This window comes from Ovis aries, chromosome 11 (assembly GCF_016772045.2).
Source record: "Ovis aries strain OAR_USU_Benz2616 breed Rambouillet chromosome 11, ARS-UI_Ramb_v3.0, whole genome shotgun sequence".
NCBI classification, from domain to species: domain Eukaryota; kingdom Metazoa; phylum Chordata; class Mammalia; order Artiodactyla; family Bovidae; genus Ovis; species Ovis aries.
Window position 1 is genome coordinate 17,968,323 of NC_056064.1, and position 27,997 is coordinate 17,996,319.

Consider the following 27,997-nt stretch of genomic DNA (forward strand, 5'->3'; position numbering starts at 1 on the left):
AGGGGCATTTGTGCTCTTACTGTTAACACAGGCCCCAGAGATTTTCCTATTACCAAGAAATTCCATCTGTGTTTTACATCCATGATTTCCTTCCATATCCCTCATGTCTTACAGCTGAGGGAATCAAGAATCAAGCCACCCTTAGCCTAAGTGCTGAGACTAGAGGGGGAGAAAAAAGAAAGGAAAGGATCAAGGATAGAACATGGTTAATTGCTAAGCCTATATTCCCCTTTAATAAATCATGGAGGATCAAGGTACTAATGCTAATGTTGAAATAAACAGGTCTAGCAAGAACTTCTGCTTTGGTTTTTTGAAATCATATTCCAGAACTTGAACTGAGCCACGTAGTTAATATTTTAGATTTAGTAATGACACCAACAATATCACTTTCAAGCTCGGTTGTCTGTATCTTAGAAATGCTGACTTGCTTGGGCAGAGGTTAAAGGAGGGTATGTATCTTATTGACTCTTATTTGGGTAACTCCCAAACTTTTCAATACCAAGATTCCCTCTTCTTAAAAAAAAAAAAAGTTTCTGATATCCACCCAGGGGCCGGCCATGTTTTGAAAGATATTGTCTGCAAAGGCAGGATAGCTTTTTAAATAATAAAACTCTTTGCCCATTTAAAAATTAATCACTATCTAATTGGCACATGAAAAACCAGTGTTATCACACTAGTTTACCAAATCTTGTCGAATGCAAAGGCACAGTGTTTGGGAAAGCCTGAACCATTTTTAGCGCCCCCTACAATTTTCATCGGGCTTCCCTCGTGGCTCAGAGGTTAAAGTGTCTACCTGTAATGCAGGAGACCTAAGTTTGATCCCTGGGTCGGGAAGATCCCCTGGAGAAGGAAATGGCAACCCACTCCAGTATTCTTGCCTGGAGAATCCCATGGAAGGAGGAGCCTGGTGGGCTCCAGTCCTTGGGGTCACAAAGAGTCAGACACGACTGAACGACTTCACTTTCACAATTTTCATCACTCCTCTTTGAAATGCTTACTACAATTTTATGATATTTTCTATCCTTCCCTCTTGGAGTGTTTGTATTTTCGTTCTTAGTGTTGGAAAGCAGAATAAAAGGAGACAGGATCTTGCAGAAAATGCATTTCAGGCCCCTTTCAGGTAAACCCTCCAGACCGCGAGGTGCTTTTCCCGGTCCCAGCCCAGGTCTATCCGTGCGCGAACTTAGCGCCGCCCCCATTTTAGCCCCGCGCCTCAACTCCAGACCTCAAGCACTCGAGTTGAGCAGGTACTCGCAAGCAACCTCACAGTCAGCCACCAGGAGGAGACAGCGGCCTCAAGAGCCGGGAAGACCTGTCCAATGGTGGAGGCGGCGGAAGCGGAAAAGGCGGGACTTAGGGCGCTGGTGACGTCAGCACGCGCGAACGTTTTGGCCGGTTCTCGGGATTAGAGGGTGGCCATTTACTTCGCGTGTCGTCGGTGAGAGGAGCTGTGGTGGGTTGTGAAGTTCGGCTATCATGGCGGAAATAATTCAGGAACGTGTAGAGGATCGACTTCCCGAATTACAGCAGCTAGAGCGCACTGGACTCTTCAGTCAAATGGAGATTAGGTGAGAGAGCGGAGGAAAGAGGAAGGGCTGGGGCGGGCAGAGGGGAGGCAATGGCGTGTGTGTGTCGGGGGCGGATATAGGGGCAGTTGGGTGGTTGTTTTTCTAATATGGCGGAAGGCCGTTTACAGATTTTGATGTTATCTAGAATTAATTTCTCATTCATTGCTAGGGGATCCGTCCTTTTACCCCGCAAACAGTATGTTTCTTCGTAGAGCCGAGTTTTGAGGCCATAAAGGTGATAAAACCAGGACCCCTACCGGTCAACAGCCAGTAGCAGCCCTGACGCAGTCGCGGGGGGCGGAGGGGAGTCAGACAAGAGAAACCTTTTTTTCACGGTACAGTGTGGTGTAAGTTGGTTGTAGCCGAGTGTACGGCCTAAAGATGCCGACAGAGTGCTGTGTGCCTAGGGGTATGTGTGAGTGCTCCGTCGCGTCTCACTCTGCGACCCGCTAGGTTCCTCAGTTCATAGAATTTTACAGGCAAGAATACTGGAGGGGGTCGCCATTTCCTACTTCAAGGCATATTCCCGACCCAGGGATTGAACCCGCGTCTCTTTACCACTGGACCGTGGGAGCCCACGAGTGATAATTTTTTCTAAGAAGACTGGACTTTGGGGATCATTTAATTCAGTTTCATGTTTTACCTTAGGGTTTAGCGAACCACGACCAGCGTGTAGTTATTCATTAGTTTGTTAAAATTTAGTTTAATAGTTTTTAATAGCTTTCTGTGACTTTTTTCATTTTACAGTGACTGCAAATGTAGTACTATGACTGTGGGAACCTTTAACATTTGTTAATGAAACACAACATATTGTTAATTCTTTAGTAACTGTTTAGTAAATGTTATTATTATCGTTAAATAGAGACGATTTTTGGTCTTGCACATCTTGGCTTAAATTCTAATATACCCATGTTCATTTCTTAAATACAGTGAGTCTTCATGAATAAGCCCTTTGTAGTTATGAAACCGGTAGAGACAATCCAGGTGGTGTTGTTTTTTTTTTTCCCCTAAACTGCTTGTTGAGAATTCAGAAACGAGGAATTTAGGAAAGAAATTTGTTTATTATTTAAACTGAAGTGACCTGAATTTGGAGGAAAAGAAATCTTTGCTGGTGGGACTATTGCGGTGATTTTCATGGAAGTTTTAAAGTACATCTTCATGCTCTTGAGACTGCATAAGTCCTGAAACTAATAAATATTGTAAATCAACTATGCCTTAATAATAATAAAGAATACAGAAGTGATTGTATAAGAGAATATTTACTTAATGAAAGGTAATTATTTGGGAATTATATGTTCTTAAATATATTGGAAATAGACTTAATTCGAAAGTCTTTTATTTCTGCATATCGCAAGTGTTACATTTTAAGTGGCTTTCTCCTCAGGGCAATCATTAGGAAGGCTTTAGAACTAGAATACAGGATACAGCGAAGGAGTCTTTTAAAGGATGACTTTATCAGATACGTTCAGGTGAGTAATTTTATTATTTCTGAATTCCCTCACAAACTTAAAATCAGTTATAGAATAGTTAGCTTGCTGTCAGTTTCCTTTGAACTTCTGGAACTGATGATGAGTAGAAAGGCAGTTTTTGAACAGGAATAGAGGTGATTTGGGAATAGCATTGCTCTGCTAAGGGTTTGGTCCTTGGAAAACAGCTTTCTCCTATTCTGTAGGGTTAGTACATCAGAGACTCCAAAAAACCAATGTGTTAGGATTTCAGCAAGAGATTTGATTGATAATGTCTTGTGGGGAAAAAGAAAGGAGTGTGAGTTTGATGCTAGCAGATGGATAGAAAGTTAATATTAGGTGCCTGTAGTGTGTTGATTTAGAAAGAGGTTAGGTTTGCTACAAAATTCTTCAGTCCTGAGAATGAATGGAAGACTTGAGTGAAGATAAAATGTATATGCTAGATCATTTTTCAGTTTGGCGAGAATAATCTGTTGGAGGACAAATTCAGGATTCAGAAAGAACCCAATAACGAGATGATGTCAGTCTTACATTTAAGACTGATAAACATTATAAGAATAAAGGGTCTAAAGCTTAGATTAAAAAAAATCCTAGTGAATGAAATATGACTAAGAATGATACCTGGCTGAGAATCTTGTATTTGAAAGGTCCTAAGGTTTAATAGAATAGCAAGGAGAGATAAGAAAGCCTTCCTAAGTGATCAGTGCAAAGAAGTAGAGGAAAAGAATAGAACGGGAAAGACTAGAGATCTCTTCAAGAAAATTAGAGATACCAAGGGAACATTTCATGCAAAGATGAGCACAATAAAGGATAAGAATGGTATGGACCTAACAGAAGCAGAAGATATAAAGAAGAGGTGACAAGAAAACATAGAACTATACAAAAAAGATTTTCATGACCCAGATGACCACGATGGTGTGATCACTCACCTAGAACCAGACATCCTATAGTGTGAAGTCAAGTGGGCCTTAGGAAGCATCACTACAAACAAAGCTAGTGGAGGTGATGGAATCCCTGCTGAGCTATTTCAAACCCTAAAAGATGGTGCTGTTACAGTGCTGCACTCAATATGCCAGCAAATTTGGAAAACTCGGCAGTGGCCATAGGACTGGAAAAAGTTAGTTTTCATTTTCAACCCAAAGAAAGGCAATGCCAAAGAATGTTCAAACTACTGCACAGTTGGCACTCATCTCACAAGCTAGCAAAGTAATGCTCAAAACCCTTTAAGCTAGGCTTTAGCAGTACATGAACCAAGAGCTTGGAGATGTTCAAGCTGGTTTTAGAAAAGGCAGAGGAACCAGAGATCAAATTGCTAGTCTGCTGGATGATAGAAAAAGCAAGGGAATTTCAGAAAGACATCTACCTCTGCTTCATTGACTATGCTAAAGCCTTTGTGTGTATCACAACATACTGGAAAATTCTGAAAGAGATGGGAATACCGGACCACCTTACCTGCCTCTTGAGAAACCTGTATTCAGGTCAAGAAGCAACAGTTAAGAGCCGGACATGGAACAATGGACTGGTTCCAAATTGGGATAGGAATTTGTCAAGGTTGTATATTGTCATCCTGCTTGTTTAACTTCTATGCAGAGTACATCATGCGAAATGCTGGGCTGGATTCAGCAGAAATTAGATCCCTTCCTGTTGAATTGAATAGCTAAATGTGCTGGGAAAACTTTAAATCTTCTAAAAATAATGAATGACTTTAGGTTCGGAAGAGTTTCTTTTTTCTTTTTGTTTTGTAAAATTTTGTTTTTATTATTTCTTTTAAACACCAGAAACATCTTGTATTGCAGTATAGCTGATTAGCAGTGTTGTGATAATTTCAGGTGAACAGGAAAAGGACTCAGCCATACATGTATATATATGTATTCATTCTCCCCCAGGCAGGCACATAACATTCAGCAGAGTTCCATGTGCTATACAATAGGTTTTTGTTGATTATCCATTTTAAATGTAGTAGTGTGTACATGACCTTCCCAAAGTCCTTAACTGTTCCTACCCTCTGGCAACCGTGAGTCTGTTCTGAGTCTCTGTTTGGTGAGTTCATTCGTGTCTTTTTTTTTTGATTCCACATATAAGGGATGTATGATATTTCTCCTTCTCGGGAAAGGTTTCTTATTTAAATTGAAGTGTAGTTGATTTACTATGCTGTGTTTATTTCTGGTGGATAGCAAAGTTATTTGACTATTCATACATATGTGTATGTGTATATATACATATGTAATCATTTTCATATTCTCTTCCATTATGGGTTATCACATGATATTGATTATAGTTCCCTGTGCTGTAGGACCTTGTTGCTTATATATTTTATATATAGTAGTGTGTATCTCGGAGAAGGCACCCCGCTCCAGTACTCTTGCCTAGAAAATCCCATGGATGGAGGAGTCAGACATGACTGAGCGACCTCACTTTCACTTTTCACTTTCATGCATTGGAGAAGGCAATGGCAAGCCACTCCAGTGTTCTTGCCTGGAGAATCCCAGGGATGGGGGAGCCTGGTGGGGTGCCGTCTATGGGGTCGCACAGAGTCGGACACTACTGATGCGACTTAGCAGCAGCAGCAAACTACATTTGTTTTCTGTCTCTGAGTCTGTTTTATTAATGAGTTCATTTGTGTTGTATGTTAGAGTCCACATATAAGTGATACCATATGGTGTTTGTCTTTCTGACTTATTTCACTTAGTATAATAGTCTCTAGGTCTGTCCATTTTGCTGCAGATGGCCTTATTTCATTCTTTTTTTATGAGTGAGTTGTGAGCGCAAACCATGAAAGAGAAGACCAGTTTGTTTATGTTAAAGGTAAAAATTTCTGTGCAAAAAGGGAAAGATACATATTGTAAAAAGACAAGCCACAAAATGTAAAATATTTGTAGTACGTATAGTGAGAATCTAGAATAAGTAAAGAACTAAAAATCAAGAAGAAATGATGAGTAGAAAGAAAATGAAAACAGGAGAGCTAGGAACAAGCAGTTCATAAAGGGGAAGCATCAGTCATTGGTAAACTTAGGAAAAGATGTTCACCTTTTTAGTAATCAGGTAAATATTGATTAAAATCAGGGGGCACTACTGCTTTATAGCATCATATTTACAGACATCTTGAAGACTGACATTATTAGTATATGGTTTGTCCCACCACTTTGAAGAGCAATTTGGCACTATTTCATAAAGTCGGAGATGCATGAATTCTGTGACCCGGGGTTTCATTCGTTCATACAGTGTATATTGAGGGCATGTTAAATACATGGCACTATCCAGTCCATTGGGGGTACAAAAGTAAATTAGGCAGACAAAAATCATTGCCTTTAGGAGCTTACATGTTAGTAGTAAAGTTCCTGGATGTATCTATAAGAAGACCTGTTCAAGAATATTAATTTCAACTTTTTGTAATAGAAAAATTTGAAACAAATACTATCACAGGAGAAAGGATAGGTAAATTGCTCATTTCTATAATGAAATATTATACAGCAGTTAAAATGAATGGACTTGAATTCCTTGTGACAACAAGGCTATATCTAAAGTCACAGTGTTGAGTAAAATAATGGAGTGATGGGTTCAGTATGATACTATTTGCATAAAGTTTAAAAGCATTTAAGACCATATTACAATAGAGTTTGAAGTCATGCTTTTGAATGATAAACAACTGAGTCAAGATAGTCGTTTCCTCTGGTGAAGAAGAAGAGTAGAATCAGACATGGTTCGTAGGGGGCTTTGCCTTTATTTGAAATGTTTTATTTCTAAAAATATTTTGAAGCAAATAGAGTAAAATGTAGGCTTTGATGTAACTGTGGTAGCTGCATGAGTGTTCTGTATGTTTGAAATATTTTGTTTTAAAATGAAGCATGAGATCTTGTAAGGTTCTGTGCTTTCTCTTTCTAGTATTCCACCCCCCGCCCCGCCCCCGCCGGTAGTTTTGAAGCTTAGAGAGGAATTATTTTTGGAGAGTCTTAGAGGTTCTCAGGGGTCCTTTAGAGGTAAGGGTAGGGAGAGCCAATTAGGGACTGTGTTTCAACTAGTACAACCCTGTTTATCTGCTTTATTTGCTTGTACATCAGCTAAAATATTTAAATGGTTGATTTACTGAAAGTTGGCACACACTGTTGTAGACTAGGTTAGATTGACAAGGTAAATCGTAAGTCTTAACAGCTTTAGTAATATGCATTCTTCTATCTAAGATGTTTGTATGCTAATATATGTATGTGTGAGTTTTGCAGATGTAAGGTGCATTTTCAGGGAATGCTAGATACTTACTGTAAATCAGGTTTCTTGATAGAAAGTTCTCTTCTGTTTTAGGCTCTTGATTTTTATTTACTTTATAGTTTTAACCAAGTGCATTGCCTCTAAATAAAAGGTTATAATATTTCTTGTTTTCTTTTTTATGTGTGTTTTTCTTTCACAGTATGAAATTCATCTTTTGGAGCTGATCGAGAAACGGAGAACTGTAAGTAGATTTTCTGAAAGTTGGGAAAAATACATTATTAATTAATATGACTCTAGAACATGGGTTTGGCAAGCAATTGGCACTGATAATTGTGTGGTGGTATGCTCATAATGATGTTTTTAACTATTTGCTTTCTCTGTCAGTACTGTTTAAAGATCAAGTGGGGTTTGGATAAGTGGGATTAAGCTGAGGCTTTTTTTTTTAATGTCCTTTTTCAGCGCGTTGGATATACATTTAAGAAGGATGAGATTGAGGATCCTATAATACATCGGATACAGAGTGTCTTCCGACGTGCATCAATTAAGTGGAAAGTAAGTGTTCAGTGTGTCCATAACTGTAAGAGATGTGAGGATATGTATTGTATGTATTATGACTTGGATGTGCAAATGTGTGGTTGTGGATTCTTATCATGGGTATCTTGATACTTATTCTAGTGATAGTATCATTACTTGAAACCATATACCAACCATTAAGAAAATTGATTGCATTACCTTAGAGTTATTTTTTGAGGATGATGCTGAAAACAGTGGATATCATACATATTTAAGGATCATAAAATTATCTGAGATGTGTTTGGTTATGTCTCTAAGTAAAATACAATGAAGACTTGAGGTGGAAGAAAAGGTGAGAGTGTTGTTCAGTTGCCAGGTGGTGTCTGACTTTGCAACCCCACGCCAGGCTTACCTCTCCTTCACTATCTCCCAGAGTTTGTCCATTGAGTCGATGATGCCATTGAACCATCTCATCCTGTTGCCCCCTTCTCCTCCTGCCCTCAGTCTTTGCCAGCATCAGGGTCTTTTCCAGTGTGTATGCTCTTTGCATCAGGTGGCCAAAGTATTGGAGTTCCAGCTTCAGCATCAGTCCTTCAAGGAATATTCAGGGTTGATTTCCTTTAGGATGGACTGGTTTGATCTTGAGAGTAGGGGCATCAGCTCAGTAACTTGGTTTTTCTTCAAGTTTGGTTCTGGGACCAGGATATATTATCTGGGAAGTATTCTGGATTGTTAGGAATGATAAATTTTAGTTTGTAATCCCTGATTGAGACCATTTCAGAAGTGCATTTTTTAAAAAATATTTTCTTGGCTGTGATGCATGGCATGTGGGGTCTTAGTTCCCCAGCCAGCGATTAAACCTGTGCCTCTTGGATTGCAAGCATGGAGTCTTAACCACTGGAGTGCCAGGCAAATCCCTCAAGAGGGCATCAAACAAATTGGATAGATTTTTGTCTTAGCGCGTGGGAGGCGGGGTTAGGGGGAGACAGTTATCATGGTTAAGAGATCTAAAGCCTGGGTGTGTGACAGCCTAATAGGCTGAGGGATGTGGTATATAACACATTGGAGATCCCAACATCTTCCTCTGTTGCAAACAAAATTGATGAATGCAAAGGTGTATTGTATATAAAATTTCAAATGCAGGTAGCTTACTACATTGCTTTTCTTGCAGGATGATGTTCAACTTTGGCTGTCTTTTATAGCCTTTTGTAGGAAGTGGGTGAGTATTGGGCAGCTCTGTCTCGCTCCCTTTTTCCTTTTGGTTAGCCTGCATGTTAAACCTCATGCTTGACTCCTGAACTCTTATGTTTTCTCCAATGACGTAGGGAGGGTTAACAAACAGGAAGAGAACTCAAGAATGTGGAATTTCAGTGTAACATTTGCATGTCTGAATGACTATATAGATGGCTTCTATATTAGTTGAAAGGAAAATGATCTTTATGTGTATTTGTTCATTAAAGTTGAAATCATTTTTTAGATAATGTAAAATGTTTATCTGTAGTTGTTTAGGTAGAAGAAAGCTGTGAGTGAATCTTTGTTTATATCTCCCTAGCAATAACAGATCTTGCCTCATTGGGTTTTACAGGGGATTACAGTACAGTACAGATCACTTAGAGGTTCATATCAATGCCTTTGCTGTGCAGGAAGTAGAATTTTTCTTTTTCTTTTAATAGGCTGCCAAGGTTCACCTTAGCAAGGTATTTTCTTCCTTGTTGGCCATTCATTCGAACAAGCCAGGTATGGTGATATCCTCCTTAGTTCTTTGTCTACCTTTTTTTGTGGACTAAAGCCATTTTGGAATTTATTTTGCTTTATAGACCTGAAAGAATTATTTTCAGGATCTGAGCATAGGATCTTGGCCTCAGCAGTTTTTATTCCTGAATTAGCTGCCTTTTTAGTTCATCACTGCCTGCTGTATACTAGTAACCATGCTAGGTACTGTATCTGTGGGCAAGAAGGACTGCAGTTCTTTTTAGCTGATGGTGGAACTCCTTAGTGCTTTGAGGGGTATTCTGTTTGGAGGCACTCAAATCTGAGGATTTCAGAAACTTAAAGGGGAAAATATGAATACAGATTTTTACTAGGGTTATTCCTGGATAGCTCAGTGGTAAAGAAACCACCTGCCATGGGCAGAGGAGCCTGGCAGGTTACAGTCCATGGGATTCCAACGAGTTGGATATGACTTACTGACTAAGCAGCAGCAGTGGCACTGGCACAAGGTAGGTACTCAAGAAGAAAACCTCTTGTGAACACCGATATTTCATAGTGGAGGTGCTTAAGTGTCTGTTCTCTAGTATTAGGTTTACACTACACAAGACTCAGAATTGGCTGCATTTGGCACCAGTTAATTCAGAAAGATCCAGTAGTACTCTCAGCAGCCTGGAGGTTTGTCTCAGATGTGAGGGCATGAGAACACATGAGTGGGCAGAGGAGAGAAGACCCCTGGAGGGATGTAGCTTCCAGGTATTATATATATGAATTGTGCTCAGTTTCAAGAGTCAAATGCTCAAGAAAGTGCAAAGCAGTGGCTCTATACCATTCAGAGTTCTAGTACAGACACAGTTACCAACCATGGGCCATTTTTACCAAAAGCAGTCTTCTCTGGTAATAGCTGATTCTGTGAAGTCTCTGGGAAAGAGCTAGAATGTTAATTTCTCATATAGAAGGGCAAAGGTTTTTTTCTTTTAAAGCCTTTATTTCCAGTAGGTACAGTAGAAATTTTTTTGATTATGAGTCATTTGAAAGAAATCATTAATATTTAAATAATTTTTCCTTTAAGTGAAAAATCATTTAAATACAGAGAAAAGAGCAAAATAATTTATTTCATTGTCTCTAAGATCCACAATTTTTCCCAGCCTTAACACTTAAAATTTGTATGTGACTTAAAAATGAGATGATTGACCTTGGATCTGATGAAATAAAGTAATGGGCACATAAGTACCCACTGCTACTGCTACTGCTAAGTCGCTTCAGTCGTGTCCAACTCTGTGCAACCCTATAGATGGCAGCCCACTGGGCTCCCCCATCCCTGGGATTGTCTAGGCAAGAATACTGGAGTGGGGTGCCATTTCCTTCTCCAATGCATGCATGAAAGTGAAAAGTCAAAGAAAGCTGCTCAGTCGTGTCCGACTCTTAGTGACCCCATGGACTGCAGCCTACCAGGCTCCTCTGTCCATGGGATTTTCCAGGCACAAGTACTGGAGTGGGGTGCCACTGCCTTCTCCATAAATACCCACAGATGTTAACATTTACTAGTTTGGTTCAGAACACTTTTTCGTTTTAGATAAAGCAACAGTACTTTATAGATAACTGTTAGAAACTCCCTATCTCCATCCCCTTCTTGATTGTCAAGTTTAAAAAAAGTTGGGTATCAAAACCTGACTTGATTATTTTATTGAAATGAAGTTGAATGTCTTCCACTTACAGGTTTGTGGATTTTGGCGGCCAAATGGGAACTGGAAGACTGCTTGTCTTCAGAAAGTGCAAGACAGTTATTTCTTCGGGCTCTGCGCTTTCACCCACGTTGCCCAAAACTTTATGAAGAAGTGAGTGTGCACATAAGATGAGAGTAATGGCTCTGTTTGGTCCTCTGGAGAAAACATGTATGCTTCATTAAGTTAAGGCTTTGACTTACGGAGGCTCGGGATAAGTAGGGGAGCTGCTGGGGAAAAGGGGCCAGAAGAGTATTTCTTGGCCAGTATTAGGTATTTACCTTGTTCATCTTCCAGATCTTTAGTGAGAGATGGAGACTCCTACCTTCCCATTATGGTGGAAGGGATAGGGAGCTGAACCTTACTTTTCTTTAGTTGAGGCTTAAGGTTCATTTTTATACTTTTGTACATAGGTATATATACATTTGTTCATTGACTCTCCCCTCCCATTGTCTCTTCCCCTCCACTTCTTCCTCCCCTCCTCTCCCTTCCTGCTGCTTTTGCTCTTTTTTCTGTAAAACCTGGCATGGCCAAAACCAAAAGAGCAAAACAGCATACCTTGTCAGTGTCAGCTAGTTTCATAACAAGAGAAAATATAGTCTCTCCACGCTTCCTCAGATCTGATACTTAGGAGTAAGAAGTGTCATCTTACATATTTCTAACTGAAAAATTATCTCCAAAGATGATTAGTTTGTTATTTCCCTTCTGTGCAGTACTTTAGGATGGAGCTGATGCATGCTGAAAAATTGAGGAAGGAAAAGCAAGAGTTTGAAAAAGCCAACATGGATGTGGTAAGATCCTAATATACTGTAACTTGTTAATAAGATAGAGTGTTTTGAGTTTGCTTAGGAGTAAAAGAAAGTCTTTGGGAGCACTGTTCGTGACCTGCTGGTCTGCCTGTGGCTGGCGGGTTCCATTCCGGTGCCATAGCAGCTCCAGCACCATGTGACTGACTGCCTGGCCTGGAGGCCCTCGGTTTAAGGTCTTGGAGACAAAGTGAGATAAAAAGAAAATCTTTAGAGTGGTGGTTTTTTTTTTTTTTTTTTTTTTCTTTTTAAAAATTTATTTATTGTTGGCTGCACTGGGCCTTTGTTGCTTCGTGGAGGCTTTCTCTATAGTTGTGGTGAGCGGGAGCTACTCTAGTTGTATATGCATCCTAGAGTGTACAGGCTTTAGTAGTTGTAGCATGTGGGCTCAGTTCTCCAAGGCATGTGGAATCTTTCTGGACCAGGAATCGAACCCATGTCTTCTGCATTGGCATTCAGATTCTTAACCACTGGACTATTGAGGAAGTCCCAGAATGTATTTTTCATTCCAGCTTAATGTTTGGAAACTTATAATGTCCTGCATTGACTTAATTAAAATGGGCCTAGTAATAAAAGTGGAATTTTGTGCTTTTAAAACAAACATTTGGACTCATGGGCGTGGCCCTTGAAATTATTACTGATGGAATGGCCAAAAACTATTCTTTATGATCTCATTCAGTGATATGTTAATGGTTCTAAGGAGCTTAAGAAAGGTGGTGAAATGTATGATCCCTAGCTGCCTTTCTTTACCTATTCATGTAATTTTTTACCTGACAGAGTGAGTTTAAAGAAATGTTTGAGAATGTTAGAGCTGAAAAAGGAACTTCGCTGTCATCTGTTAACGGTGGTTTCTAGCTCTGAACTTTTTAACTAGCTAAAATTTTACACAGAAGAGTCAACAAAGCACGTAAAACCTGACCTATTCAGGGCTAGATGGAGACTAGGACCTTAAGCCGTGTGATCTTGCCATCACTCCAGGAGCCTGGGGACACAGTTGTAAGATCAAAGATCTTGTTCATGTTGCACATTTGACAACTGAGGGAAACTGGCCTAGAGAAAGGTGTGATTTGCCAGAGGGTGTGATTTGTGTCATGCGTGATTGCTGTCATGTGGCACAGTTAGTCTAGGATTGTTAATTTTTGCCCTAGTGCTTTTTCTTGCCAGCACCATCTGTTCAGTTGTTTAACTTCCCACTCTTTAGGGGAATCTTGAGCATGCTGAAGAAGTCCTTACGGGCGAGTTGGCGCGGATCATCTATAAGAACGCTATAAGTGTAATTAAAAGTAGGTATCTTTTGAAAACTTATTTATGGTGGGAAAATGAACCATTCTTTTTATAATGAGGAAGACCTTTAGCCTGTTTTGAGAATTTCTGTTGGAATGTGTAAAACTCATGATTGTGGGAAATAGTGTCCTATTTCTTTAAGAAAATGGCAGATTTCCCCTTGGATTATAACCGTGTCTAAGTTTTTGAGTACCTAAATCATGATTTAATTAAGTTTAATTAAGTTCCTTTTGCCCTAAGACACTTAGAATAAAAGTTAAAAGTACTTACTGAATACTCAGATATTAACAAAGACTTTGTATTGTGGGACTGTTATTTTCTTCCCCATTTTCTTTTTCTTCGCATTTTATAAAACAAAACTAATGCTAGTACTTCGAGAAAGTGCTCCTTTAGAGTCTTACTCCACTCCCCTGCTTTTAAAATTTTAGGTGCAAAATTTCATGTGTCACTGCTTTCAGTTGCACAGCTGTTCGACTTTGCCAAAGATCTGCAAAGAGAAATTTACAATGAGTAAGTAAAGTAGTGGAAAGGTGACTAGGTCTGTTTTGATCTTGGGGTAATGATTTAAGTTGGATATTTAGAGACGGGGAAGGAAGATACCATATAAAATCCTTGGAGAGAAAGCTGTTTTTGGACTATTACATCACAGTACATAAATGTATTTTTAAAAAATATTTATGGCTGTACCAGGCATTAGTTGTGGCATGTGGGATCTAGTTCCCTGACCAAAGATCGAACCCAGACCTGCATTAGGAGCATGGAGTCTTAACCACTGGACTGCCAGGGTAGTCCCTGAAAATGTATGTTTGGAGAAGATGTTTTGATTCACTCACTGGCTTTCTGTTCAGTAAGAAATCTGTGCTACAGCTTAAGTAAAAATCTGTATTCCGGCCTTCCTGATGTGTTTTTTGTCCTTAAGATGAGAGTGAGTGAATGTTTATAGTTCAGTGCTACAGGTAATCAGACATTGTTGTTTTAATGTCTGGTTGTATGGTTGAAGAATTATTTGCAGCCTACCTTCTGGGTCCTTCACCCTTGGGAAGACTTATAGGAGATAAGATAGAACTTGGATCTGTTTGCTCTGTGGATACCTTTAGGTTTTTGGCAGAGGATTAGACTCCTATTAGAGAAAACCCAGAGCCTGGGCTCGAGAACCAGGAATCTTGTCATACATACCTGCCTTTGGCATCTAATTTGTAAGTTAATATTTATGAATGAGACAGTCTGCAGTTAACAAGTATGGATTCTTCTTAATGGATGGACCGTTCTCATCCATTGATACTTATATAGTGAGGGTGAAGACATCTGGAGAGCCGGTTGGGAAAGGACTCTTGTGATGAGGGAATTGATAAAGAGGTGTTCTCAGTACGTTTTCAGAGCATTGGGACTCTCTGTTCTGATAGTCTGAATCAGTTACATGTCCTAGGTTGACAATCAGTATTTTTTTTAGCCTTAAGGCTCTGCACACAGACGACCCCCTCACTTGGGACTATGTAGCCCGGCAAGAATTGGTGATTCAGTCACAGCCAGGAGAAGAGCTGCCTGCAACCAAACAAGCCAAAGCAAAGGAGGTGGGCCGCCGGGAGGAGAGGTGCTGTGCTGTGTATGAGGAGGCGGTAAAAACTGTGCCCACAGGTGAGCTTCCCCAGGCCTTGTGTACCTAGGAGCGATGGTGTTCCTGAGTGGGAACCTGGAGCTTCATTCTCAGTAGCAGAATCAGTTCTGGAACCTCTGTGTGGTAGCTTACAGTGTGCCTGGCTGGCTTTCCACTTCTTTCTCTTTTATGACCTTCCCCGAGAGCTGTGGCATTTGTTCATTTATTTGGGGAAATAAATTATACTTCAGTTGGTCTGTCGTGTCCGACTCTCTGTGACCCCATGGACTGCAGCACGCCAGGCTTCCCTGTCCATCACCAACTCCCGGAGCTTGCTCAAACTCATGTCTATCAACTCGGTGATGCCATCCAACCATCTCATCCTCTGTTGTCCCGTCTCCTCCCGCCTTCAATCTTTCCCCAGCATCAGGGTCTTTTCTAGTGAGTTGGTTCTTCACATCAAGTGGCGAAAGCATCAGATTTTCAGCTTTAGCATCAGTCCTTCCAATGAATATTGAGGACTGATTTCCTTTAGAGTGGACTGGTTGGATCTCCTAGCTGTCCAAGGGACTCAGAAGAGTCTTCTCCAACACCACAGTTCGGAAGCATCACTTCGGTGCTCAGCTTTCTTAATCTAACTCTCACATCTACATGACTGCTGGAAAAACCATAGCTTTGACTAGCAAAGTAATATCTCTGCTTCTTAATAGCCTATCTAGGTTGGTCATAGATTTTCTTCCAAGGAGCATGTGTCTTTTAATTTCACGGCTACAATCACCATCTGCAGTGATTTTGGAGCTCCAGAAAATAGTCTGTCACTGTTTCCACTGTTTCCCCATCTATTTGCCATGAAGTGATGGGATCAGATGGCATGCTCTTAGTTTTCTGAATGTTGAGTTTTAAGCCAACTTTTTCTCTTTCCTCTTTCACTTTCATCAAGAGGCTCTTGAGTTGTTTTTCACTTCCTAACATAAGTGTGGTGTCATCTGCATACCTGCGGTTGTTGATATTTCTCCTGGCAGTCTCGATTCCAGCTTGTGCTTCATCCAGCCCAGCGTTTCTCATGATGTACTCTGCATATAAGTTAAATAAGCAGGGTGACATATACAACCTTGATCTACGCCTTTCCTCACTTGGAACCAGTCTGTTCCATGTCTGGTTCTAACTTTTGCTTGACCTGCATACAAATTTCTCAGGAGGTAGGTCAGGTGGTCTCGTATTCCCATCTCTCAAAGAGTTTTCCACAGTTCTTTGTGATCCACAGTCAAAAGCTTTGGCGTAGTAAATAAAGCAGAAGTAGATGTTTTTCTCATACTCACTTGCTTTTTGGTGAGCGAGTTGGCAATTTGATCTCTGGTTTCTCTGCCTTTTCTAAATCCAGCTTGAACATCTGGAAGTTTACGGTTCACATATTGCTGAAGCGTGGCTTATAGAATTCTGAGCATTACTTCGCTAGCATGTGAGATGAGTGCAAATGTGCAGTAGTTTGAGCATTCTTTGGCATTGCCTTACTTTGGGATTCGAATGAAAACTAACCTTTTCCAGTCCTGTGGCCACTGCTGAGTTTTCCAAATTTGCTGGCATATTGAGTGCAGCACTTGCACAGCATCATCTTTAAGGATTTGAAATAGCTCAACTGGAATTCCATCACCTCCACTAGCTTTGTTCATAGTGATGCTTCCTAAGGCCCACTTGACTTTGCATTCCAGGATGTCTGGTTCTAGGTGAGTGATCACACCATCGTGGTTATCTGGGTCCTGAAGATCTTTTTTTGTACAGTTTTTTAGTGTATTCCATTGACACCTTAATATCTTCTTGTTAATATCTTCTGCTTCTGTTAGGTCCGTACTGTTTCTGTCCTTCATTGTGCCCATCTTTGCATGAAATGTTCTCTTGGTATCTCTGATTTTCTTGAAGAGATCTCTAGTTTTTGCCATTCTGTTGTTTTCTCCTGTTTATCTGAGGTTGTTGATATTTCTCCTTGCAATCTTGAGTCTAGCATGTGCTTCATCCAGCTGGACATTTCGCATGATACACTTTGCATATAAGTTAAGTAAGCAGCGTAACAGTATACAGCCTTGACGTGCTCCCGATTTGGAACCATATTGTTCCATGTCTAGTTCTAACTGTTGCTTCTTGACCTGCCTACAGATTTCTCAGGAGGCAGGTCAGGTGGTCTGGTATTCCCATCTCTTTAAGAATTATCCACAGTTCGTTGTGATCCACACGGTCAAAGGCTTTAGCGACTGCATGGACTATATAATCCGTGGAATTCTCCAGGCCAGAATACTGGAGTGGGTATCTTCTCTTCTCCAGGGGATCTTCCCAACCCAGGGATCGAACTCAGGTCTCCCGCATTGCAGGTGGATTCTTTACCAGCCGAGCCACAAGGGAAGCCCAAGAATAGTTGAGTGGGTACCCTATCCCTTTTCCAGTGAATCTTCCCGACCCAGGAATCGAACCAGGATCTCCTGCATTGTAGATGCTTTACCAACTGAGCTATCAGGGAAGCCCAAATTATACTGAGGAAATGATATTTTAGAAGATTGCTTAATCATCATTCCTTGATTATTTCCTGTTACAGATTTACTTCACAATTTTGCAATATTGGGAAAAGTAGCGGGTACCTGACATGGATAGGCTTTTGTTTTTTTTAAGGCTTTTAATGTTTATATTTCTGTCACTTCTCAGTTGTTTTGCCCTCAATATTTGAGATATTTGATAGACTGTAATCACAATAATTTATTTTTTTTCCACTTCAAACTCTTCCTCAGAGGAGTTTTTCCTGAGATGATGTGAGGACTGTTAGACTAAAAAAAGTGCTGGTGGTCTGATTAACATAAGCTTTGACTTTTTCAGAGGCTATGTGGAAGTGTTACATGAACTTCTGCATGGAGAGGTTTACTAAGAAGACAAGCAGTCGCCTCCTCAGAAAGAAGGTATTGACTTTTAAGTGGTGAAAATGGCTGACTAGACAATGTCTTCTTTCTTTCATATATATATATATATATATATATATATACACACATACACACACACACACACACACACACACATTTTTTTTTTTTTTTTTTTTGGTGAGATGTGAGGGGCTGCATGGCATGTTGGGATCTTAGTTCCCCAACTAGGGATCTTACCCATGCTTCCTGCATTGGAAGCATAGAGTCTTAACCACTGGACCACCAGGGAAGTTCCAGAAAGTGTTTTCTGAAAGAAGAACATGGGCACAGCTCCTTGGGGTCTGGGAGTTTCCAAGAAGGTCATGAATAAGCACCTTTTCCTGACTTGAAAGGCCTGAGTCAGCTGCTTTGATCTAGTTCTGGCCACATATTGGAGGGGATGCACTCTCCCTGGGCTGCGCTTGGTGCAGCTGCCCAAATCCTTTAGTCGTAAGTGAAACCACCTCAGCCCCTTCTCTGAATTCTCAGAAGTAAAACTGCCTCTGTTCCTGTCAAAGGCCAAAGGCCCCTGCTAGGATCTTTGTAATGAACTGAAAAGATTTTTTTTTCATTTCAGAGGCTGGAAAGAACCATGGCTGCATTCCGGAAGGCACATGAGCTCAAACTTTTACCAGAACTCCAGTACAGGCAGCTGGTAAGGACACATTCATGCTGATTACATGTATTTCGTTCTGGTTGGTTCATGCTCGTATAGTGTGTTTTAATATATATGGTTTTATAAGTAAGCACATTTGGAAGATTGGCATGGTAGATGTAGAGAGTTTATTATTTGGTTGTCAGTATTTGGTAAATCTGTACCAGTAGAGGGAGGAATGTTTTTAAGTACGTAGTGGAAAACACTGAAGAGTCATACTTGGGTGTATTCTGTCTGTCTGTTCGTGTTTTCCTGAACCTGTGCTTGGCTCAGAGTAACCGTTGGTACAATAAAGACAGATGTGTTCCAGTGTTTTAAAGTTGACATTTTAGTAAGAAGCACAGTAACCCATCCTTATGTTCTGAAGTGGGTAAAGATTATATAGAGACCAGGATAATAGTGGGATTATTATTAATAGTAGTGTAGGAATACACAGGTCTAGACTGGATTTTGCCACAAAATAGGCAAACTGCTTAACCCTTCTGAGACTGTTCACTTGATTTTAGAGTGATAGTGATCCTTGTTTTTGCCACCTCATAAAAAACTGTTGGGAGCATTACATGAGATTGTGAATGTTAATGTATTTAAATACTTTTATAGGGGAAGAAAGGACAAAAATCTGTATTTATTGAGTACCTTTTACTTATACAATTCTTTTTATTTATATAGTGTACATAGTTTTTACATAACTGCCATTAATGTTTTGCTATTTTGTGTTCTGCTGTTTTTGCGTTAATATTTTGTCTGTACTTCTTACATGGATCTACATAAGCAACATGTTAGTAGTGTATCATGTTATACCACGACTGGGGTGCCCTTCGTCCATTAGAGCATCTTAGCTGTGAAAAGTCCCCTATTTTGGATGAGTTCAGATGCCATGTTTGAGCTGTTAATTGAATACTGGTGAGACAGTCCCACCCTGTATGTTTGTTCAGCTGCGTGCATCTTGGAGTGCCTTGGTAGTCATATTCAAGTTCCATTATTGGTTTCTTTTGCCAGTCATAACTCTGACCATTTCATTTTTATTTATATATATTTATTTATTTCTAAGTTTTGGCTGCACTGTGTTTCATGTGGGATCTTACTTCCCCAACCAGGGATTGACCCGGCATCCCCTGCATTGGGGCATGGCGTCTTAACCACTGGACCACCAGGGCAGGCCTGCCCTGGCCATTTCAGACAACTTCTCTTCTTTACAATTCTGGCAGTAACCCTTCCAGGCCTCCCTGTGTGTCACTGATTTGGTGACCTTGCCTTTCGTGGGAGTCCTTCACTGTACTACCTCTTAACTTCAAATGCTTGGTTGATTCTACACCCATCCTTTCTCCAGATTATTCTCCACAGAACGATCGTTTAAAATCTATTATCAGGTTATTCTGTGGCTTCCCATTGTCCTTTGGATAAAGCTGCTCAGTCTCCTTAATTTGGCCCCAAGGAATTTCCAGTCTCTCCAGTTTATATCCCAGCCCTCCAGTCATTCTGTGCTTCGATTTCTTTTTGGATCCAAAGTTTCTGTCATCTTTAGCCTCTTGCCCATGTTGGTGGGAGAGTCTTCTCTTTTCCTGGTGAACTCTGCTTACACCTGAATAATGCCTGATCTTTCTGAAGTCTTGGCACAGATGGGGCTTCCATTTGGGGAGCCCTTTCTGATCACTGCTGAAGACAGTGCTTTGTACTCCTATAGCATATGATTCTTTTCCTGTGATCATACATATCACATTGTCTCTGGTGCTAGACTGGAGGCGCTGTGGGTGTTTGGGAACACACTTGACCTTCTCATTATTGAAGATTCAGTAATGATAATACACAGTGTGCAGTTAACATGCTTGTTGAATAAATGGATTACATATGGCCATTTACTTACTACTTCACAATTTTATAATAATGGATTGGTTTTAGATTTTTCTGTCCCTATTAACAGTAGCATGGACACAAGCATTTTTGAGCAGGTAATATTTCCTCCTGTTTATTTCTTGGGTCATACCTGTTAAAGTAAAACTCCCCAAGTTTATGTATGAACATGCTCATGACTCTTCAGAGAAATGGTACCAGTTTATAGTATGCCAGGCTCTTGTTTGATTGAATGAGTTTCTTTCTTTACCACCACACAGATAGTAGTTTTATCTTTACTGATTTTTATATTCTGTTCGGTGGGTGTGGATTTTGTTGTAGTGAACTATGTTATTAACAATTTCGCTTTCAATCTAAATTATTCAGGGCCTTTGCTTTTTGGCTCTTACCTGTTTTTTCGATAGTCTTTGGGAATAGGAACAGGAGTGGAGGTGAAATTCCAGTTAGATAACTTAGATCTCAGCAGTGACTCTTGGATGGCCCTTTGTCTTCTGCAGAGCACGTTGTTGCTGCATCGCCAGTTGTTAAAGGAATCCCTGGAGGTGGCAGACGCTGGGGTGAAATTGTTCAGGAAATCAGTGGAGATGTGGCAGGTGAAGCTGGAGGCCCTGATTTCGTCAGAGAGCCACGAGATGGCCAAGGGTTTTGACCAAGCCTTTGCGTACCTGAAACCTCAGGTCTGTGAGTTGGGTCTTTTGCATTTTGTTCTATTTGGGACCTTTTAAGACTTCAGCCAAAGTGTGTTTGGAGTAGAGTTGTCAGAGGAGAGCTCGCCTCAAAGTGCATTCATGGTGATGGTTGAATCAGGATCACAGGTGGAAGAATAACTTCCATTTACTAGCATGTTTCTACATCTTTATTTGAAAATAGACTAAATTATGTAAACTTCTCTACTTCTATATCTGATAAGTGAAAACTATTAATAGAATATTATTTTCATGTGCTTCCAAAGCTGACCTTAAGTCCCATATATATTTCTAAACTCTAAAGTTCATTTTAAAATTGAAAAAAAAATTTAAAAGAATAAGCTTTAAAGCTTCATGGTGAATCTTCTATACTAGTAGGAAAAAACCATTCTAGAGGTTAAAGTGGGGAGAAATCATAATTATTTTATTGCTTATCTGTGTGAGCTGCTGGGATATGAGTGAAGTCCAGGCAGTTCAGCCTAGATAAGTTAGCACTTGTGTTGTAATCCTGCACAGCAGACTACAGATCGTATATAGTGACCTTACGGACAGCTTGGGTGTAATTGTGGGCTGTTACATGCTTAACTAACAGATGATTGATAATAATAACTTTAGGCAGTAGTCCCCAGGAGAGGGGAAGTAGAATTAACAGAATAGTGTTACTTTGGGTGACTGAGTCCACAGGCTGTTTGTTTTGGCGTACCATTCCTGCCAGGCACCAAGAGTTCCATGAGGACAGACTGGGAATGACTCCGTATTTCACATTTTATTTCAAGGGGGACATATTTTTATAGTGACTAGTTTTCAGAGCTTGGCACTAAGCTGTCATTTTCTGTTTCATGGTGAGCAGATGTGTCTTCCATTGTGGCTTACTTGGGCCCAGTGGAGTGAAGATGCCGGAAAGCAAGAAGAAACTGAAGGAATCTATAAGGTACAGGCCCCCTGTCATAAGTCTCATGTGGGTAATGAGCAAATAATTCTAGTTGGCTAGCTTTCAAAGGGTTTTTTCCTAAAGCACTGTTCATTCAGTGTGCTGGGATGGTTTTGGGAAATTTGTCTTGATACCTACATGTCCCCTTATGTAGCTTGTTTCTTTTTTCTTTTCTATTTTAGAGAGCTATCTTCCGTCTCTCAGGAGCTGACTCAGTCCCTGTGAAGGAAAAGTATCTGAATTGGGCTTATCGAAGTGGTGGTTACAAAAAGGCTAGAGATGTGTTTAAAAGGTACTTACAGACATGTGCAGCTGTTACTTGTCTCTCCACCCCATACTCAGCCCCTTGCACCCATATTATATGTGAGGAATAAATCCAAGAGCCTTTTGGTTCATGCCCACTGTGACAAATTTTTTTAAAAAGAGAAGGAGGTAGATAGCAAACAATTCATTATAATCCCATCATTAAGAGAAAAAGCATCTTTAATCTTTTTAAAATTTGTCTTTCACCCCAATAAAAATTAAAGGGACTTCTCTGGTAGTCTGTTGCAAGGCAGGGAATATGGGTTCGATCCCTGGTTGGGGAAAAAGATGCAGAGCAGCTAAGCCTGCCCACTGCAACTGCTGAGCCCTTGCGCCACAGCTAGAGTCCACATGCATAATGAAAGACCCCACATGACGCAGCTAAGGCCTGGTGCAGCCAAGTAAATGATACCAGAAAATTCTTCTTTTAAATCTGTTTTTCACATATCTGAGATTATACTACAATCACATGTGGTGTACCACTTTTTATTGATGAAGCTTAGACTGACTGGCCTTTTTCCTATCAGTAACAATTCTTTAACATTTATTAAAAATAACTTACGGATATGCCATAATTTATTTGGCCACAGTAACTGCTTTGATGAACCCTGCTGCACAAATATTCTTTGTCCATATTGGAAATTATTTTCTCAGAATATATTCTTAGAAATGGGCTTATTGGTGTCCTTCAAAAAGACCTTGAGATGAAGGAGAGGGAACTTAAAACCCTAAAAGTGAGAAAACAGAAAGAAAACTGGGTAGGTGTTTGGTGGTGGTGAAGAGTTCAGGCTTTGGAGACTGGAAATGGTGAGTAGCTGGTGGTCAGGTCCAGTCCCCGCACTGAATTGCAGCCAGAACTTTATCAGACCATGTGTGGCGGGGGCCCTGGCACAGTATTTATATTCACGATTTGTAAGAGGCTTTCTGTCTCTGTGCAAGATAACAGTTCCCCACTTCCTCTTTAGTTTACAGGAAAACCGTCCATTTTCAGTTGATTTTTTCAGGAAGATGATCCAGTTTGAGAAAGAGCAAGTAAGTGTCCTGTCTGTGCATTTCTCATTGGGAAAATGGATTAGCACGTACTCATCTATGGCAGCATTATGTTGTTTAAGATGCTCTCATAATACAGTATAATTTCTGGTCCCTTCTTCCAGCCCCTTTTCCATAGATGTGATTTTAGGAATGGTAGCCAAGCAAAGAAGAAAAGAAACCTGTCTTGAAACTAGACAACTCAGACGTTGTCTCATATAGGAAGCCGCGCCCTGCCTCCACAGTGCCCTGGTTGTCTCTTGTTTTGGGCTGTGAGGTAGAGAGAAGGCACACATAACTGTGTCTGGTGTTTTTAACTGAACTTGTGAATGAGGAAAAACACAGGAAAATGTCAGTTAGAAAACACAACGTAAAAGTCCAAATATATCTGTAATCCCATCACCAGTGACTCAACCAACCATATTATTTTTATTTTTGTTGTTTTTTTAATCCTTTATTTACCTATGTTTTGTACTGTTTTATTTCTGACGATACATGGAGTTTTTCTTTATTTCTTAACATTATTTTGTAAACATATTCCTATGTTTTCACATGGTATCATTTTGAATGTTTGAATGGTTGTCTTACTAAACCTGTAAGTTTTCTTAACCATCCCATTATGTATAGGATATTTCCAGAATTTTGGTATTGAAAACAGTGCTGCAAGCATTTTATTTGTATACAGTTTTTTTTCCCTGTTTGAATTACTTTCTTGAGATAAATCTCTAGGATTGGAGAATACTGGCTTTTTTTATGGTTCTGTATTGCCAGATAGTTTTCTAAAAATTATGGTGATAATTGCTGCATACATATATCATTATATCTGTTTTCTCCATATCTTTTCCATGTGTTCAATTTTGTTTTCTCTTCTTTGGCATTTTGATTTGTGTTTATTATTTTTCTTTGAATTTTGAGAAATTGATAATGAGGTTGAATTCTTATTTTCAAGGTTTTGACCCCTGTGTGGGTCAGTGATTTCTTTTTGTTGTATAGGAGATAATCTAACATAATAATTCACAGACTGACTTTGGGTTAGTAACGCAGTGGTCATGTACCTTGGACAAGTCACTTAATTTTAACCTTCGACATACTCACCTGTAAAGGAGGTCGTAATACCTGTTTTGGAGGGGATATACAGGGCCAGATGGAAGACTGGATGGAAAGGACTTTGCATAGTTACACATTTACTATGAGCCCTTCGTAAAGTGTGATTTCTGCCTATATCCATGTGTAAGACACGAAGTAAACTGGCTTTCTGTAAGATAGTACAGTCTCAGCAAGGAGAAATTGAAACGAGGACATAGTTATTTGACTACATAAAAAGATTTTTAAACTGAAGATGTTTATCTGCTTTGAAAATGAAACAAAGAGAAAACATTTAAAGTAGAGGTGAAGAATTAACGTTTGTTGTTGTAAAGGTAGTACTGGCAGGAAGTTCCCTGCTGGTCTAGTGTTTGGGACTCAGCTTTTAATGCTGTGGCTCAGGTTCAGTCCCTGGTCAGGGAATCCTCAGGGAACTGAAATCCCATAAGCTGAGTGGTCCTGCACTGCCCACCCCCCACCCCCACAAGGTAGTGGCTACTCTGCTTGGTGAATAATTCATTAGTAGTTTAATTGAATCCTTACAAATTGCTCTAAGAAATAATGTTACTGTTATCCTCATTTTATGGGTGAGGAAACTTGAAGGTCAGAGGGTTCAAAAAACTTGCTAAAGTTCATGTAACTAGTGTTTATGTAGTGCCTTGATATAAACAATTTTTTAAGGTGAGCATAGCTAGTATGTGCTGCTGCTGCTGCTAAGTGTCGCTTCAGTCGTGTCCGACTCTCTGCGACCCCATAGACGGGGCCCCACTGTCTCTGGGATTCTCCAGGCAAGAACACTGGAGTGGGTTGCCATTTCCTTCTCCAGTGCATGAAAGTGAAAAGTCAAAGTGAAGTCGTGCCCGACTCTTAGCGACCCCGTGGACTGCAGCCTACCAGGCTCCTCCGTCCATGGGATTTTCCAGGCAAGAGTACTGGAGTGGGGTGCTAGAGCCCATATATTAAAGGAAGAAATCCCTCACCATAGGGAGTAGAACCTTCCCCATTTATTTAGTTAAGTCCTGCAGGGTTTCACATATATCTTCCTGTGGAGCTGTCCTTGTTCCCTTAAGTGAGAATTGATGAGGCTTTTTGCAAGCCACCAGAGCAAAGTGCTTTTGTCATTGTTTGACTTTACTTCACTCTGCCACATAGTACATTTGACTTTTCTCTGGACAAGTTCAGAGTCAGGCTGTGTTTATTTAAACCCATCTTTCCTCTCCTTCAGATACCTAATAGACAGTAGTAGCAATATGTGTGGAATGAATTTGTGACATTACAGATTAGAGTTTTGAGGCAAGATTGTCTGATTATTTATAGGAATCCTGTAAGATGGAGAACTTAAGAGAGTATTATGAGAGGGCTTTGAGAGAATTTGGAACTGAAGATTCTGGTAAGTAAACTTCAGTTAACTATTTTTGGGTCATGGCCCTCCTTGAGAATAAAACTTAGCATCCTTCCTTTGCCTCCTCCCTTACTTTGTATGTAAATAGTTGCAGATATAATTTTACTGCTGATTTCAAGTTTACAAGCCCAGAACGAAGCCCATGGGTCTTCTATTAAGAAGAGCTCTGGATTAGAGGGAGATTTGCTTGGTTTGGTTCTTTTAAAAAATGTGATATTTGTAAGGAAAAGATTAAGGTAGGTCAGAACAAAATGGAGTGGGTATTATGTCAGGGGAGTGGTGATAACTAATTGACAAGGGTTGTCATGGGCTATTGCCACATTGTCTTAACTTAAAGGACTTGTAAAACATACCTCTGGGTATAGGTATGTCATGTAAAGTCTGTTGATTTAGGAACTCAAAAAAATTACACTTACAGATGTTAAACTCAGATTTTAAATCATACATTAGGTTTTACAAGGTTTTAGCATGCTTTCTGGTGAAATGAATGAAAACAGCATTTTTGCTAACATTAAGCACGTTTTATTAAGCATGTTGACAAGGTTCCAGTAAAGTCATTGAGGTAAGTTTCACAATGAAAGAGACTCAGCAAAATCCTCCCTCGAAAATATATTTAGCATTTTTGAGTTTACGAGATAGATTGTCATGATTAAAGTGAAGTTTTCTACTTAAAAACAAAAGGTTTTGATGTACCATACTAAAGAAGCTGAGAGTGAAAGTTGCTCAGTCGTGTCCTACTCTTTTCGATCCCATAGAATAGTCTATGGGATTTTCCAGGCCAGAATGCTGGAGTGGGTAGGCATTCCCTTCCAAAGAAAGAAGGGGGAGAGGTATTATTTTACCTAGAAGCCACTTCTAAAGTAAGAAGCTGAGGTATTATTTTACATAGTTTTCTAGGAAAATAACTGCACAGAGTTGTTTCTTAGAAATCTTGCATTGAGTTGATGTTAAATAATTAAGTTGACCTAATAAAGCCTTGTCAGTTATCTCATTGTATGTTTGGATTCCCTTTAAAGATCTCTGGATGGATTACATCAAAGAAGAATTGAACCACCCGCTTGGTAGACCTGAGAACTGCGGACAGCTCTACTGGCGAGCCATGAAAATGTTGCAGGGAGAGGCAGTAGAGCAGTTTATGGCTAAACATGCTCTGCATCAGGCCGGCCGTTTGTGAAAAGAGGAAGAGCACAGTCACCTTTGTCAAATAGTGCTGTAAGCCCTCCGGGCAGATTTGTTTTATGCAGTCATCTGCAGTTTGCTGAGATGGTGTCTCATTTTGAGGCCTGCTTTAATTTTGTTGACGTGTTAATCTTGAATTCCAGAAAAGAGAAGTGCTGCTTAATGGCCAGAAGCCAGTTGTTGAGGCCAGGCCTGTGTAGATCCTAAATGTTTTTCAGAATACATGGAAACGATGTAACTGATCTTGTTTTACTACACCTTGTCAGGCTTGAGTAGCTCTAATCTAGACCTCAGGTTCAGTTAAAATGGAGACGAAAATACAGTTCTGTTTATTTTCTCCTTATAAAAGTATATGTGGTGTGCATTTAGTGTGAAAGTATGGAGGGGACAGAGTAATTTTGCAGTCTTGTCATCTGGGCTTAAACTCACTGGTATGATTTCCTTTGTTAGAATTGGATTTACACTGTTAGATCATTCATTCATTGAGTCCCTGTCATGGGCAAGAAAGAAGACAAACTTTTGGGATGGAAGTGGGGGTTAAAGGCATAGAGCTGATGTCCTGAGTTGGTTGAAGCAGCAGAATAGGATGCTAGGTATTAGGGGGAAAGTTATCCTTTAAGAAGATCTTAAGAAATTACAAAAGTGTTTTTGTCTCTGGGACTGATCTGGAGAGAAATGTTTGCACTGGAGAGACCCAGTAACAAGGAAAGGCAGGGGTAGGGAGTAGCTTAGAAAGAGAAGGGCTTCAGAGGCAAGGATGGAGGGTAGCTTACAGCAGAGACGGGCATTCTTGGAGAAGAAGAAGCGGTTGTTTGAGTTGTATATCCTTCAGCGTAACATGATACTGGGAGAAGGATTCAGTACAGTTTTACTTACAGTGTTTCACTTAATATTATGTTGTTTTCCATGTTATGTCTATGTTATAAGTAGCCTTGAAAATGTGAAATAAATCCATAGCATTCCATTGAATAGATGAGTCATGACTTATTTTTACTAATTGCTTGTGGTTGGACCGTGTGCCATTTTTTCTTGTAAGTGCTGTTGGTGAAGATTCTTAAAAATCTTGTTCACATC

At 40.0% G+C, this 27,997-nt stretch overlaps 1 protein-coding gene and 1 non-coding gene across 3 annotated transcripts; both read left to right on the forward strand.

Annotated features, from left to right (window-relative positions):
* The first annotated feature begins 1,414 nt into the window (after window positions 1-1,414).
* On the forward strand, window positions 1,415-27,892 carry UTP6 (UTP6 small subunit processome component). 2 transcript variants are annotated; one of them, XM_004012482.5, is made up of 19 exons: window positions 1,415-1,568; window positions 2,953-3,037; window positions 7,437-7,478; window positions 7,697-7,789; window positions 8,922-8,969; window positions 9,424-9,487; window positions 11,177-11,295; window positions 11,895-11,972; window positions 13,189-13,270; window positions 13,700-13,781; window positions 14,722-14,906; window positions 17,725-17,804; window positions 18,382-18,459; window positions 20,808-20,987; window positions 21,847-21,927; window positions 22,110-22,219; window positions 23,196-23,262; window positions 25,660-25,732; window positions 26,761-27,892. In XM_004012482.5, exons 1-19 carry the CDS (start codon window positions 1,477-1,479, stop codon window positions 26,916-26,918), a joined length of 1,797 nt encoding a protein of 598 aa, XP_004012531.1. In that variant the 5' UTR covers window positions 1,415-1,476; the 3' UTR covers window positions 26,919-27,892. The 2 variants fall into 2 exon arrangements, with proteins under 2 accessions (XP_004012531.1, XP_060251232.1); XM_060395249.1 differs by lacking the exon at window positions 23,196-23,262 and having other exon boundaries at window positions 26,761-26,786.
* Window positions 12,051-12,178, forward strand: LOC114117077 (small nucleolar RNA SNORA54). Its single transcript, XR_003590869.1, has one exon. It is a non-coding gene; the product is annotated as a small nucleolar RNA SNORA54 (small nucleolar RNA).
* Window positions 27,893-27,997: the final 105 nt, after the last annotated feature.

What these genes read in the sequence shown, in the direction of transcription:
- UTP6 (XM_004012482.5), top strand. Translation starts at nt 1,477, where the DNA reads ATGGCGGAAATAATTCAGGAACGTGTAGAGGATCGACTTCCCGAATTA. An exon ending in CATTCATTCGAACAAGCCAG is followed by an intron (nt 9,488 to 11,176) that starts GTATGGTGATAT and finishes TTCCACTTACAG; the next exon opens with GTTTGTGGATTTTGGCGGCC. An exon ending in TTGCGTACCTGAAACCTCAG is followed by an intron (nt 20,988 to 21,846) that starts GTCTGTGAGTTG and finishes CATGGTGAGCAG; the next exon opens with ATGTGTCTTCCATTGTGGCT.